Source organism: Macrotis lagotis, chromosome 5 (genome assembly GCF_037893015.1).
Source record: "Macrotis lagotis isolate mMagLag1 chromosome 5, bilby.v1.9.chrom.fasta, whole genome shotgun sequence".
Classification (NCBI taxonomy): Eukaryota; Metazoa; Chordata; class Mammalia; order Peramelemorphia; family Peramelidae; genus Macrotis; species Macrotis lagotis.
In genome coordinates this window covers 18,623,581-18,640,204 of record NC_133662.1, presented here as the reverse complement: position 1 = coordinate 18,640,204, position 16,624 = coordinate 18,623,581, and the positions used below count along the sequence as shown (strand labels likewise).

Below are 16,624 nucleotides of genomic sequence, written 5' to 3'. Positions count from 1 at the left end.
GGTGATCAGGGGTTTTGTCCCAGGTCAGGAGGGTAGATAACTTTTTCCCCCAGTGATGGTCTTTCAGCTGGCTAGCCCTAGCATGACTGTCACTCCTTGCTGAACCCGCACCTCTACTGCACATCCCATCCTAAGCTTTTCCCAAGGATTGGAAATTCAGGGATCATTGACCATGTATCAGTCTCCCTGAGGGACAGGTTGCCTACCCTACCAGCATGACCCAATCAGAGCAGAGGATCCTCATCACGCCCACCTACCACAACAGCTGAATTTGGTTTAGGACAAGATTTCCAGTTAAAACCCTGGCCTTGACTTCATAACTCCTTGTCTATCGATTAAACTAGACCATACATTCATCCATCAAGGAACGGAGGAGTATTGTGTAGTAAGAAATGAGGAGTCTGAGGAATTCAGAGAAACAGTTTATATGAACTGAAATGGAGCCAGGAGGGCTATGTACATAGTGAATACAATGATGTTAATGAAAAGACTCTAAAAGGAAGCTGGGTTCTGAGGAGCTAGAGAAAATGCAACATACTTCCCTCCTATTAGCAGAAAGGCAGGATGTTGTGAGATGTATTGACTGTATCTGATATTTTTGTTTAACTGTTTTTCCTGGTTACAAGGAAAAGTTCAATGGTTGTAAAGCATTGGGGGTGGGAAGAGGGAGTGTTAAAAGGTAGATCCAGAAGAATCTTACAACTGGGTTTGCTTCCTCTTACCCTGTATGCACTAGGCAAGCTCTTTAACCTATCTCACCCTCAAATCTAGTTATAGTGAATATTAAAAGTCAAAAAGGGGGCATGATGGTGAGTGGAATTGACTCCAACTTTAGAAGTCTAGAACCTGAGTTCAAATCTTGTCTTTACCACTTACTACCTTTTTCGTTTTAGACAGATCACTTAGATGATCAATTTCCTCATCTATAAAATAAAGGGCTTGAACTAAATGATCTCTGAATTCCCTATGATGTATCCTATGTGCCTAGGCAATAAGGAAATACAAAAGAAAGACGCTTCCTTCCCTGAAGGGTTCAAATCCTTCTGCTGACTCACTACCTATATGAATATTGAAAAATGGGAATAATCATAGCACCTACTGCCTAGGGTGATTGTGAGAATGAGATAATTTATGTAAAACCCTTTATAAAGAAAGCTTTGAGGTCTATATTTGAGCCATTATTATTATTAAAAACAGAAACCATCAATAAGACATTTAAAAAATGTTTAAAGAAAAAAGCAACTCAGCCAGGCCAGCTTCATCTAACTCCATTGGATATATTTAAATAGAATGTTATGCATATCTATCATCCTTTCTTACCCTTTCAGCCTGTGAAGGAAGATGAAAGGATATTGTCTGAGTCAAATCAGGAGCTACCTCAGGACTTTTATTTGCCCAAGGAGGATTTGGAAACAGTGGTTTCATATCAAGTTGGGGTGCCCAGAAGTCTTTGATCTTCTAGCTCATCTCCTTCCTCTCCTTTATCTCCTGCAGATGGAATTTATTATGGAGACAATCAGTTTAATACAGTGAGTGAGTCAGGAACTGCCACCCTCAAGCCTCGGCCAAGAGTCCGCCCCCTGTTAACCTTCTTACCCCTGGTGAGTATGGATTTCCAGCCTGCTGGAGTGTGGGCTGGCAGAGGGAGGCACCAGGCCTTCCGGCCTGAGGCTGAGGGGGTGGGAGCCACGTGGCTGCTATGGCAGGCACTCCTCCCCTTGATTCCTATGAGGTCATCTTTGTCCTTGGTGCCATTACCAGAGAAGGACCCAGTCTCTCCAGCATAGACAGCAGCAGTAACCAGAAGGAAGTCGGCAACTAGCCACCTGGATTTCAGAGTGACATCAGGTCAACAAGCATTTGTTCAGAACCTTCAGTGGTCCAGGGTCAACTAGGGGACACAATGGATAGAATGCTGGGGTCTGGAGTATTAGCTATGTGACCCTGAGCAAGTCACTTCACCCTGTTTGCCTCAGTTTCCTCATCTGTAAAATGAATTGGAGAAGGAAATGGCAAACCACTCCAAGTATCTCTGCCAAGAAAACCCTAAATGGGGTCACATAGAGTCAGACATAACTGAAAAATGATTTAACAGCAACATCAAAAATGTACAAATAACTGAGCTAAGCCCCAAGGACACTAAGAAAGGCAAAAACAAAATAAAGTAAAAATCCTATGGTGTTGAGATAGGGATGGTAGGAACCTTGAGCACCATGAAGGTAAACAAATATCAATCACTTCTAGAGTTTTGGAAGACTTTCTTATTTTATTTTTCCTTCTTTCCACATAATTTTTAAAATGCCTTTTGCCCATATTCTTTCATTACCCCTTCCCCCCCAAAAAAATCATCAGTAGAAGTCCTCCCTCTTCTGTCTTGAATTTATCCCAGGTGTACCTATTTATATCTACATCTGTATAGATAATATAGGTGTCCCCTCATATATATATATACATATATATATATATAATACATATATATATATATATATATATATATATATATATATATATATATACACACTCTTAATTTCTTAGAGGGTAGGGACTGTACTGTATTTTTTTTTTACCTCCTGGGCACAGAGTGGGTTTGATTAGATAAATTGTTTTGGATGATTGTCAATCAGTAAACATTTATTGCGTCTAATATGTGCCAGGTAATTACTAAGGGAATTCAAAGACAGACAAAAGACAGTCCTTGCCCTTAAGGAGTAAACAATCTGATGAGGGAGACAACATGCAAAAAAAAATGTAGAAACAAAGTTATGTACAGGATAAATAGGAAATAATCAACAGAGGGGAAAGGCATTAGAATTGAAGAACTGGAAAAGGTTTCCTGTAAAAAGTAAGATTTTTACCTGGGATTCAAATGAAACTAGGGAAGCCATGAGATGGAGTGGCATGGGAATCAGAAAAATTGCTTAGAGACAGAAAAAAAGCTTGGATTTTATGAAGGCATTTAGATTTTTGGTCGGAAGAATTGATTTGGAGAAGTGATTTTTGTTTCTGTGATGGTGGTGATCACTTCCCAGGGTGTATTGAGTCTATAATCTATTTTGACTATGAGTATTGATCCCAAAAGACTTGAGAGAGGACTGACTTCTACCCTCCCAACTCAAACATATATTTAGGTGTAACCCAAGTCAGTGGTTGTATGTAGTTGATGTGAGACCATAGACATGTCTCCTAGCAGAGGATTCTGCTTAACCTAGTTTGCAGGGCAAGATTATAGTCCTAAAGCACTGACTCCTCACTGGAAAAAAAATGCTTCTTTAAGGTTCAACCCATTGATGGGAGATTGAATCTTCCTTAGGGGGATGGGCACCAGAAGCAAATTCTACTGTTCACCCTATTCAACATTTTCCCAAAAAATTTTTGCCTAGGTGACAAATCTGATCACTACACTGTACATCTAGCACCTTTTTGAAGGTTCACAAAGAAGGCAGGAAAAGAAAAGCAGAGAGGGGCTTTTGGAGCACTGGCTTCAGAGTCAAAGGATCTGAGTTCAAATGCTGCCTCTGACAGTACCTGTGTGATCGTGGGGAAACTCACGTAACCACCCTAAAGCCATATTTTCCTCCATCTATAAAAATGACAAGGTTAGACTAGAAAGCCTCTGAAGTTCATTTTGCCTCTGGATCTATGATTCTGTGTGTAATATAGGAGGAATATTCACTGACATTCCTAATCCCATGTTGATAAAGGAAGTATATGGTTTTGTTTTTTAAGCAGCTTGTAAGAGTTATCTCTTTCTCCTTCTTGTGTTTGTTTTAGGTTTTAGGTTTTTTTTTTTGTAGGGCAAATGGGGTTAAGTGGCTTGCCCAAGGCCACACAGCTAGGTAATTATTAAGTGTCTGAGACTGGATTTGAATTCAGCTACTCCTGACTCCAGGGCCAGTGCTCTATCCACTGCGCCACCTAGCTGCCCCCTTTCTCCTTCTTGTGACTAGCTATGTGGTCCCCTAAGAAGTGAAAACCCATTATTTTTTTTCCTGTCTATAGATCCCACAAACCTTAAGGATACTTTTGCTCTCTGGGCTACAGGAGGTCCCTAGGTTAAACTGAGGGGTTTAGCCTAGATAAACACTGATACCTCTATCAAATCCCTTCTTCTCATCATCCTACCTGGGCAATAGGGTAATGAGTAGGGTATACAGACACACACACACACACACACACACAGAACCTGTCAAGTCATGTTGGTTTTCTTTCATTGCCCTGGGCTGGAGGCAGGTAGAATAACTGGATTGATACCAGGGACCTGCCTACTTGTTCACTTGGAAATTGACACAAAGTTGGCAGTGCCAGTTGTGCATCGAGGTTCTCACACTCACTAGAAACCTCCTCAAGGCTTCTCTGGCATGGGGTGGGAGGGAAGAAAAAAAGAGAGGGCTTCTTCCAGATTAAAAGAGGGAAAAGACGAAGAGTTGCTATCAAGAATATTGGGATGATTGGTATGTTGGGGTAGGTGGAAAGAGAAGTCTCTTCCACTGGGGACTTCCCCAGTGGGACAGTCTTTCCTTTTCCCCTTTTCTGGATTCTTCCTCCAGTTACAAAGCAGCCTTCTTTCTGACAAGAAAGGAGAAAGCAACAGAATGAGTTTTGGAAGAAGGATGAGCCTGGCAAGAGAGAGAAAGGGATGGGAACCAGTCATCTTAAACTTTTTCCCTAAAATTTTGGGTTTTGTAGATTTGAAATGGGTACAGGAACACAAAGAACCATGATGCCAAGAAGAGCCATGGAAAACTTGTTTCTCAACCAGTCTTAGCCAAAGGACTGAGAAAATTTAGGTTGTTAGAGATATTTTAGCAACTGAGTTTTGAGAGCAGCAGCCAGGTGGTACAGTGAATAGAGTGCCAGATCTGGAGTAAGGAAAATCCCTCTTCCTGAATTCAGTATCTGGGACAGATACTTACTATCTGTGTGACCCTAAGCAAGTCACTTTAACCCTATTTGCCTCAGTTTCCTCATCTGTAAAATGAGCCAGAGAAAGAATTGGCAATCACTCAGAATCTCTGCCAAGAGCACCCCAAGTGGGGTCACAAAGAGTGAGACATGACTGAAAGAACTGAGCAACAATAAAAATGGTTCTAAGAACTCCTCTAGAGGTCATATCTGTATGAATCTGGGCAAGTCACTTGTCTCCAGTTTCATTTTCCTCATCTGTAAAACAAAGGTCATCTGATCTCTAAAGACACCTCCAGCTCTAAATCTGTGATCCCATGAACTTCAGGGCAAGAAATATATACCTCATCCTCCAGTTTGGAGCTCCCTGATGAAAATAGAGGGATGGAGCAAACAAACTATATGAGTGTGTACATTCTCCTATTAGGAGCTCCATTTTGACCTCTCCAGATTCAGACCAAACCATCTCCAAATGAGGTATAGACAGAGAATTAAACATATAATAATTTGGTGATATAAGAAACTGGCCAGACAAGTCTTCAGTGCCTGTGGCAGTGAGAGCACTTCAGTCACCCCACCCTCTCTGAGTCAGGCTGGATAATAATGGGGGGGGGGGGGGTTCTGGGCTGTGCCCTGAAGGTATCACTCTGATCATCCCATCTATCCTCTGGAACATTATCTCTGCTTAATGACCACTGGAATGGGGAGACCACAAATGAATGGAGCCCCACTGCACCCACGTACTTCTTTTCTTAATAGATTTTTATTCAGGCCTTTGTTTTTAGATCACCTAGGTTTCCTCTGTATTCCTTCCCCCTCCCTTTTCCCAGAGCCATCTCTTATAACAAAGATTTTTAAAGTTTATCTAGTATTTGATTTTCCACCAGATACATGTTAAAGCAATTTTTTAACATTCATCTTTAACAACGAAGAATTTTTTAAAAGAAGAAAAAATAAGTAGAGGAAGAAGAGGAAAAAAATTAGGAAAACCTGTCAATCTATCAAAAAGATCCAATATATGAAATGTTCTACCATCATCTTAATTTCTACCACCCCACTCTACTCCTACTCTGCCCCTACCTTCTGTAGAAGAGTGGGAAGAGATGGCTTCTTATATCTCTTCTTTGGGATAAGTTTACTTCATAACTATTTCCTCATATCTATTGGAGTTTGAGTGGAGGAGATGAGTGGTCTTCCCTTTCTCCCTCTTGAGATAAGCCTCTTCTCAGGCCAAATGAACTGTCAAGCAATGGGGATAGGAACAAGACTCTTTCTCTGTGTTTCTCTACCCCTCAGAGCAGTGTCCACAAACTACAGAGAGCAATACACCTTCCTCTACTAAAGACTGGATGGGTGGCACAAGGTAGGGTAGCCCTGGGTGTCGAACCCAGTGGAAAGTGCAATTGTGGTTGCAATGTCCAGTCAAGCCTCTACCTACCAACCAATATCTGATCCTGAATGGCCAGGGCTTGGCTGGGTAAGGAATTCTAAAAATGAAGATCTTGATGTATAACACCAAGCCCTGGGTGTGGGGAAAGGATATCCAAGAACAAAGAGCTTTGTGAAAGTGTCTAAAGGAGCACTTGGCCCAGGGACAGAGGTGAAGAAGCCCAGTTCATTCAATAGGCAGAGTTCCTGGGCCAAATCCAAGTGTTCTCTCTCTCTCTCTCCCTCCCTCCTCTTTCTTCTTTTTCTCTCTCTCTCTGTTTCTTATGCTAGGGGGTCATAAATTTGTTTCTAATATCTCTGAGAAGGAATCCAGAATTCACTAGAGTGTCAAAGAGGTCTAGGACCCTAAAATAAGTTAAGAACCTCTAGTCTAGGGAAAAAAAATACAGTATGAATTCTCAGTCCTTTAATGGACAGGGTAATTGAGTTAACAATTATTAGGCATTTATCAGGTACTGTGCTAAGTATTTGAAATACAAAGAAAATCAAAAAAATAGTCTCTTTACAAAAGGAACACCTAATAGGGCAGGCAACATGGAAACACAACATATATGGAAGTAAATTGGAGATAATCCCAGAGGGGAGGCATGAGCAATGAAGGGGGGCCCCAGAAAGGCTTCTTACAGAAGGTGGGACTTTGGCTGAGATTAGAGTGAACCCCGAAGAGCTTCTGAAACATGAGAATCAAACAGTGAGAGGCACAGAGTAAATAGATGGAGAGTCAGATGCAAGAAACAGTAAATGTGAAATCTCTCAAAAAAGAACTCTGCATTTGGATTTGGAGAACTCAAGTTTGAATTCTGGCCCTGTTACTGTAGAACATTAGGCAAATCACTTAACCTCCTTTAGCCCCTTTTATCCCCCTTTTTAAATGAAGGGTTGGCATTGGTTGACCTTTAATATCCCTTTTGATTCCAAAAAATATGAGGAGTAGGAACTCATCAGTCTTCACAGGTTCACATTTCTCCACAGATAACATTGATAGTGTTTTTATTAGCATTTTAAGGTTTTCATTAGTCAATTAATCATGTCCGACTTTTTTTGTGACCTCATCTGGGAATTTCTTGGCAAAGATACTGGAATGGTTTGCTATTTCCTTCTCCAGCTCATATTAAGATGAGGAAATTGAGGCAAACAGGGTTAAATGACTTGCTCAGAGTCACACTGATAAATCTGAATTTGAACTCATCTTCCTAATTCTAGGCTCGATGCTCTGCTTTGCTGTTCCTCCTAGCTGCCTGATAAATTCAAAATCTATATTTCCATCCCTAATTTTTCTCCTGATTCCTGCTGGACATCTACCTAGAAGTCTCTTAGACATCTCAAATACTCTATATTCTTCCTCTTTCCCCTCCAAAACTTCCTGTTTATTTCATGGATACCACCATCCTTCCAGTTGTCCAGGTTTACAGTCAGCATCATTCTTATCTTTTCCCGGTCCCTCACACTTTTTTTCATCTGATAAATTGCCAAGGATAATAAATTCCTTCTCTACATCATCTCTTTGTGTATGTATGCATGTGTTTACATACATACATATATTTACATATGTATAATTTTCCCTCCTAATTATATGTTAAAACAGTTTTTAACATTTGGGTTTTTTTAAGTTTTGAGTTCTACAATCTATCCCTGCCCCCTTCTTTCTCCTCTGCCCTCCCTGAGAAGGTAAGAATCCAATATAGATTATACATAAAATATCTCTTTAATCTGTTCCCTTCTTTTCCCTTCTTTCCCCTTTTACAGTTACCACTCTAGTTCAGACCCTAATTATCTATTGCCTGGACTATTTCAGTGGCATCCTAATTGGTCTTAGAGCCTCTGGTCTCTTCTTTCTCTAATCCATCATTTACACAGTGGTCACAATAATCTTCCTAAAACAGACTTTTAACCATATGATTTTCTTGTTCACAATCTTTCAGAGACTCAACTATTGCCACCAGGATAAAAGGCAAACTACTCGGCGTAACATTTAAAGCCCTTTATGATCAATTAGGCTGCCTTTCTAGGACCATTGTATAGTGGCATAGTGGATAGAATGCCAGTCCCAGAATCAGAAGGATCTGAGTTCAAATCTCCTCCCTTTCTAATAGTCAGCTCTTAGAATCTGTATCTTCCCCTCAAAATCCAGCCCAGATATAACTTTCTCTTCTAAGCCTTTCCTAAACCTCTGAGTTACTGTTCTCTATTTCCTATGATCTTATCTTTACTTATCTGTGTATGGGTTGAATATATGTGAATATATCTTGTAGAATGTGAGCTCCTTGGGGGTATTTTTTATTTTTATTTTTAATTTTGTCTTTATAGCTCTAGTACCTAGCAGAATACTTTGCAATAAATATTTGTTGAATTGAAATTGGAAGGGGAGGGAGGAAGAGAAGTTATGAGGTGTGTGTGGCTAGGAAATGCTGGGGGGGGGGGGGGTTGGAGTTTAGGGGTAAGTGAATTCTGGATTTGTATTCTTACCTAGGACTTAAAGGGAGGAAAATGACCTTCATCATTTAAGTCATTTATATATGTAAGGAGTGTCTCTAAATAGAATATTGGGAGATTCCGGATGGTTTCATCCTGTCACTTCCTTCAAGAGACTAGGCCAAAGGGCAAAGTATTTGGGGGCTCAAGGTACAATTGCCCCGGGTGAAAGCAGGCTCTTGCTCTTCATGTTCCAGGAAAAAACAACTTAATTGATTTTTTCTACATTAGTTGTTTCCCTGTATTCTTAGAGGAGATTTCAAGAGCTGGAACAAGCAAGCTGTTGGGTCCAATTATTTGTGTGGGTTGTATGACTCCATACCCACATCCCATGAATGGACCATGACCTTTTTGGTCAATCACAGTACCTATGGTGGTGGTGATTGTTGTTGTTTGTCCTGGTTCTGAAAAAGGACCTTGGCATCAGGAAGGCAATGCCATGGCTTACAAGTGAATTGGATTTAAGTGAAGCAGGGCTGTGCAGTCACCAGCTTCATTCTCTACTCTTCAGTCATCTGAGTCCAGTGGCAAGGTATATAGATCAGGACAACTGGAGATGACCCCTGATACCACAGTGCTGCTGGTACTGTCTAATGGAATAGACTGTGGACCTGGAGCCTGGTCGGTACCTCCAACTTTGTTATGTGATCTTTGGCAAGCAACCTCTGATATTTACTCTTTCTGAGACCTTGAGAAAATCATTAATTTCCCTGCACTTCAGTTTTCTCATTTAAATAAAAATGAGGGGATTAGACTCTCTGGACTTAGAAGTTCTTTTGGTTCTTAGTTCTTTGAGGCTATGCTCCTTCTCTGGACTGTAACTGTTACAAAATGAGAGTATTGGATGATGTGGTTTCTTATGCCTGCCAACTCTGACATCATAGGTTTAATGATTTAGAGCTAAAGGGAGGACCTTGAAGTTTAGGTTTCTTATTTTAGAGTTGAGAAAACTGAGACTGATTAAGTGATTTGCCCTAAGTGGCCCAATGAATAGGGTGCTGGGCCTGAAGTCAGGAAGATCTGAATTCATCTCTGATACTAGCAGTGTGACCAACCCTGTTTGCCTCAGTTTCCCCATTTGTATAATGAGTTGGAGAAGGAAATGGCAAACCACAGTAGTATCTCTGCAAGCAAACCCCAGTTGGGGTCACAAAGAGTCAGACAAGGATGAACAACATCGACTCCAATTATCTCTGACTTCAGAGTCAGTGTTCTTTCAACTGAAGCCTCCTGGAAACTGCAGGAACACTGGTGTCAGCAGCTGAAACAATAGTTTTCTGGGGATGGGAGTTCCATCTGAGAGCAAGCTTTGGGGAGGGACGGCCGATGAAGATCGGGACCTGACTTAACAGGCCACGGGTGGAGCAAGGAGAAATGTATTTGTACCTTTAGAAGGGTGGAGGAAGGAGAGAGCCTCACACACCTGCAACTTCAACCTAGGAGCCCAACCCCCAATGGTTTAGACTTCACATGAGAAACATGCAAATTGTGCACCTGTTTCTGTATTAGCATCATAAAATTTAGAGCAGGATGGCACCTTAGAATCAAACTATTTCACCTTCACTTTGGTAGAAAATGGACCCAGAGAGAGAAAATAACTTGTCCACAGGCACACAGCTTGTTAGGTTTAAGGTTGGAGTTCTGGATTCAAATTCTGGCTTAAATATCATTTCTTGAGCTTTGATTACCCTTCAAATCTATTAACTCTTTTTTTTTTTGCAAGACAAATGGGGTTAAGTGGTTTGCCCAAGGCCACACAGCTAGGTAATTATTAAGTGTCTGAGGCTGGATTTGAACCCAGGTACTCCTGACTCCAAGGCCAGTGCTCTATCCACTGCTACACCTAGCCACCCCAATCTATTAACTCTTAATGTTGGGCAGGTAGCCCTAAAGAAGGCTGTGTTCCCCTCTTTCCCAACCAAAAGTTGATAGTATAATTTTGCGGGGAAAATGCTAAAGTCCCAGGACCTAAATTTGAATTTGAATTCTGTTAGTACCTGTGTGACTTTGGGTAACTTACTTAACCCTACTGGGCCTCAGTTTCCTTAACTCTAAAGTTAGAAGATTTGACTAAATGAACTCCAAGTTTCTTCCCAGCTCCATATCTCTGATCCTTTTAAAACTATTATTGGGAGAGCTGTAGCAATGCCTAGAATGCAAAATGACCTGAGAGGAAGGCTAGGCTACAAAACCTGCTCACCTCCAACATGTTTTGTCTAGACACTCCTGTGTGTCCACCACTTAGGACTTCTAATCCACAAGCACCAAGTCTGGAATTCATCAAAAGGGCAGTGGGAAGCATTGGTCCCCATCCCTGAGCACAGCAGCTTTCTCCTGACTGTCCCAGAGAAGAGAGTTGCTTTGGGTAGCTTGGGACATCTGAATCGCCCCTATCTAAATCTCCTCCTCTTCAGTCCCTTCTCTTCCCAAAGTTCTGTCACTGAGCTGTGCCCTCCACTCCTGGTCCCCTAACTCTCCAAAGAACCCCTAGGGAAACTCATATGCAAAGCTGTCACTAGGGACCAGGGAGATGGGAGAGTACAAAGAGATCTTAGAGGTCATCCAGTCCACCCAGCTTATTCAACAGAAGAGGAAACAGGCTTAGAGGGAGATGATTCAGTCCTTATGGCACAGTGATTTGAGGATGATGAGTACTTTGCTTTGAAGCCCTCAACAATCTCAGTTCAAATCCAAGGCAAGGCTATTAATAATAGGGCTACTTTCTGAGAGATGGAGTACAATGGGATGAGTGTGGAGCAGGCAAAGGAACAAGGACACCTAAAGTGTGCCAGACACTGTGTTGAACACTTTACAAACATTATCTGATTCTCATAAAAACCTCTAGGAATTGACTATTATTATCCTCATTTTACAGTTAAGGAAACTGAGGCAGAAGTTAAGTCACACTGCTAGTAAGAAATTTGAATCTTCTCCACCCTAGACCCAGTACTCTATCCACTGTGTCATTTAGTTGGCTAATAATCTTTTAATCTGAATTCAAGTTCCAATTCTAATATTTATCAGTGTGACCTTGAATGAGTATAAATTAACCTTTCACAATCTCTACCTTGAAATTTCATGGGTGACCTTGGATAGGTCACTTTTGTAGTTCTGTTTCCTGCTCTAAAGTCCCTTCCAGCTCCTCTTCATCCCAGTTCCTTCCTTTGTACTATAGGAGTATTGAAAAAAAACAAAAAAAATTTAAAATACTTTTTTTAAAAATTAAAAAAAATTAGTTTTGATAATTATTCTGCAGTTATCCCTTTCAGATCATGGTGTAAAGGGTGCAGCACTTCCACAATCTGTGAAATCCTCCTAAAATTTTTTGACCCTTCCTTTTTTTTCAGAATAGGAGTCCAAATTTGTTTTCTTTTGGGGGGTGTTTACGACCACATTATAAAATTGGGCTACATATTTGGCCATAGGCTCTGTGTTGTCTGCTGTTCTTTGTGTGTCATCTGCAATTCTGAAAAACTTCTAAAAGATTCTTATTTAATTTCTTATGCCCATCAGACTAGCATTAGATCAAAGCCAAGTTGGGGAAAGTCTCAATGTGGAAGGAATAACTATATTTGTCTAAAGAAATTGTTGACTAAAAGCACTTTGTAATCATAAAGTATAGTATAAATGTAAGCTATTTGTAAGAATCATAGGATTTTGGCATTAAAAAAAATCATTTAATCTACCCACCTAAAAGAAGGAAAACAGAATCCCAGAGAGGGAAAAATCATGAAATATTAATAATTGGGGTAGCTAGGTGTTTTTGTGAGGATCAAATAGGGAAAATATTTGTAAAATTCTTTGCATGCCTCAAAATGCTATATAAATGCTAATTATTAAGAAATTGTTATTATTTCCTTTTTTTTAAAAGGCAATTAGGGTTAAGTGACATGGCCAGGATCACATAGTTAGTAAATGTATGAGATTAATTTTGAAATCAAGTCTTCCTGACTCCAGTTCCACTTCTCTCTTCTACATCACCTAGCTGATAGTTGCTGAAGTGACAGAAACAGGGTTTGAACCCAGGTCTTTTCATTTCAAATTAAATGTTCTTTCTACTACCCTCCCTGAACAGGGCAAGGAAAGGGAAGTGACTTGTATTCTGGAGAATAAAAAAACTTCTGAAGGTTCTCTGAAGTTCAAAGATATGTCCCTTCCCCCAGGTTTGATTCTATAGGTTAACAATGAAAGGGTTGGGGAAGGGAATGTTTGAATGTGCAAGCATATTTACAAATATGTTGAGATACCTAGGAGCAGCAGGGTATGGTGGAAAGAAAACTGGAGGCAGGAAAAAGAGAAAGACAAAGATGCTTGGAGGCAGGAGACTAGGAGTTCAGCTGATGTTAATCCTAATAGTATATGACTTTGGCCCTAATGATAAAAGAGCTACAAAGAGGCCTTAGAGATCATGTCTTTGATTTGACAGATGAGGAAACATGATTCATCCAAGACTCTAACCCAGGTTCCCCTACTACTGCTTCTCTGCTGGCTCTGCTAGCTTTCCCTTTGATTACCCCATTGTGAGGGGGTCAACCAAGAGTCCTGATGGAGAACCAGATACCAACAGTCCAGTAACTCCCCCTTCTAGAATTTAGTCCAATCCATTTTTTAAAATGTTTCACAGAGGGGCAGCTGGGTGGTACAGTGGATAGAGCATCAGCCTGTAGTCAGGAGGACCTGAGTTCAAATCCAGAGTCAAATCCAGACACTTAATAATTACCTAGCTATGGAACCTTGGGCAAGTCACTTAACCCCATTGTCTTGCAAAAAAGCAAAATATATTTTACTGTCTTTATGGCAAAGCAGGTCAATTAAGCAAAAATATCCAATAAAGTAATTGCATCCATCTGTTAATGATCAGTTACAAGCTGTTTCAAAGTCCTGATAGAGATGATGAAGTTAGAAAAGAAGTTTTCTATTGCTATTCAAATCTAACCAGGACTCAGGTCACCTCTCTTTACCCGCTTTTTTCTTTTTCTTTTTCCTTTTTTTCCAAGGCAGTGGAATCATGTGAATTGCTAAAGGTTATACAACTAGATGAGGTCACATTTAAACTCAGGTCTTCCTGACTCCAGGGTCAGTCTTCCACACCTAGCTGCCCCCACCTGCTTTTTTCTTTTGCAAAAAAAGGGGGCAATTAAGGCAAGGCAAATAAAGAGTTCAAAGTCTCTGGGGATGGAACACTGGGCCTGGAGTTAGTAAGACCTGATTTCAAATCCAATCTTGGACACCGAATAGCTTTGTGACCTTGGGAAATTCATTTAACCACTACCTGACTCAGTTTCCTCAATTGAAAAATGAAGATAATAATTGCATCTGCCTCCTAGGTTATTGTTAGGCAGATGACATGCTTGTAAAGTGCTTAGCATTGTCCTTAGCACATGAATGCTTCTAAAAAAATTTTAATTAAATCCAAAGATTATTGACTAATAGACCTGTAAGATAGTCCAAAGGGAGATTTCTAGTGACATGGCATAAGGTTTTGTTCTTGAACCACTTCTGTGCAATGCTTTTACTAATATAGTGAATAATAAAAAAATAATTAGCATATATACACATATATGTGTATACATGTAAAAATGCTTCTCACCATGTGTTTTTTCTGCAAAATTGGGTCAAGAAACTTGCACTGCCTACATGATTTGAGGAAAACACTTTATAGACCATAAAGTATTATAGAAATGAGAGCTGTTATTGAATGAATGAAAAGGCATTTTTAAAGCCTTATTAAATGCTACAGTGCCAGAGATACAAATAAAAAAGATAATCATTGCTCTCATATTCTAATGGAGGGATGATGAACATAGGAGGGTCCATGTAGCTTCAAATAAGATGGAAAGATGGGCCCTTGGGATTCAGCAGGAAGGTATAGGGTAATGTTATTCTGGGTCTACAGACATTTGAAGGCTCAACTCCAGTCCCTCAATTCTCTGTCCTGATAGAGAACAGCTGACTTCCCTTCCTAGTTGAGTTCTTCTTGAGCTGATATTTAAACGAATTTATATTTGCATTGCTTAAGCAAATGGACTTTGACAGATGGCTCCAGAAAAATAGATTGGATGAGAAAAGCAAGTTAACCAGGAATTTTAAAGCTTGCCATAGTTCTTCTAGGCCTAGGGAGTGAGTAATTGAGTTGACAGTTTGCATAAAGACCAAATGAGTGGAGAGAGGGAGTGGGAGGTGTCTTGGATGATGAGTGGGTGGTGAGCCAGTTTAGGCCCTATCTAGGAAGGCTTCTGTGGAGAGGTGGAGGCTGGCTTTGAGCCTCACCCAAACTCAAGTTCAAAGGGATGTCCTGCCCTCTCTGCTATGTTACTGGAACTCCCTAAAAGAATTTCCTTCTCTAACAGAGCAAGGCATGAGGGTGTGTCCTGTGCTTCACAAGCTGTTTTTAAAAGGTATTAAGAGGGTTATTTAAAAGCATCCAATCCATCCAGGTCAATGTTACAAAATGAGTCTAAGAATGGGTTTCCATTACTTGTGGTCTTTGAATATAATGAAACTTAAATGTCCTTTGAGGTCAAGGGCTATGTGGAAATGAAGGTCAGAGACTTTCTTTATAGAATTATAAATGAACCATTCAAAGTGACTCTGGTGTATAGTGGAAATAATAGAAGATTTGGGTTCAAATTTTGCCTTCCCCCCTCACTAGACTTGTGACCTTTTTTTTTTTTAAGTTTTGGCAAGGCAATGGGTTTAATTGGCTTGCCCAGGGCCACACAGCTAGGCAATTAATGTCTGAGGTCAGATTTGAACTCAGGTCCTCCTGACTCCAGGGCTGATGCTCTATCCACTGCACCACCTAGCCACCCCGACTTGTGATCTTTTGCAAATTTCTTCCCTTTCAGGTCAAAACTTTCTCAAATATAAAATGAGGGTTATGTTCAGATAATCTCTAAAATCCCTTCCACCTTTGACCACTCTAAAGTTCTAAAATTCCATTCATTCATTCATTGATTTCATTCATTCAACAAATGACTAATTGAATGCCTTTTCTGGTGTTCTATACCAAGCTCTTTGATTCTGTGACCCAAGTTTGAGGCTAGGTTTTCCCCCAGAGGTTTGGCTTAGGGTAGTACTGGAAGATGAAGATAACAGCTGCCCCCGTAAAGTCATCAAGCCTCAGAAGCCTCCAGCCTATTTCTAGAAACAGCTGCAAACCACCCTCTCCTCCCAATCCTTCATCCAAAGATAAGCCCTGTAGCCAGATTTATCCAGGAAACTTGCCAAGGACTACATCTTATTTCCATAAAAGTTTGCCTCCAGGGGCATCTAGGTGGCGCAGTGGTTAAAGCACCGGCCCTGGAGTCAGGAGTACCTGGGTTCAAATCCGGTCTCAGACACTTAATAATTACCTAGCTGTGTGGTCTTGGGCAAGCTACTTAACCCCATTATCTTGCAAAAACCTAAAAAAAAAAAAAAAAAAAAGTTTGCCTCCTCCTGACTCTAGAACTGATGGCAGCTTTAACTCCTAAAAAAGAAACTGAAGTGGTACAGAGGATAGAGATGATTGTAAGGATGCTGAGAGTATGGCATATGAGTGATTGGGATTAGGGGAGTTTGGGGAAGCCAATTCAGGCTAATTCAGGAAAATTTTTTGAATTGAAAATCTCCAGATACTGATGAGCCCTCATGGATCAGTGGAAAATTTGGATTAGACAAGCTATAAAGTCCTATCCAACTGTGTCTTGCAACACATTCTAAGTTATTTTCTTCTTAAAGTCTAACTTCAATATAATATATTGAATAAATATAATAATATAACTCAATATAATAAGCATTTATGAACTACCCATTATAT

General features: G+C 40.3%; 1 protein-coding gene across 1 annotated transcript in view; it reads left to right on the top strand.

Moving 5' to 3' along the window:
* The window catches only part of C5H6orf132 (chromosome 5 C6orf132 homolog), a 45,656-nt gene that overhangs the window by 18,153 nt on the left and 10,879 nt on the right, over positions 1–16,624 (top strand). Inside the window, exon 3 of the mRNA XM_074189987.1 lies at positions 1,495–1,601. Within this exon, the coding sequence (XP_074046088.1) occupies positions 1,495–1,601 (107 nt within the window). The remainder of the gene's footprint in view (positions 1–1,494; positions 1,602–16,624) is intronic.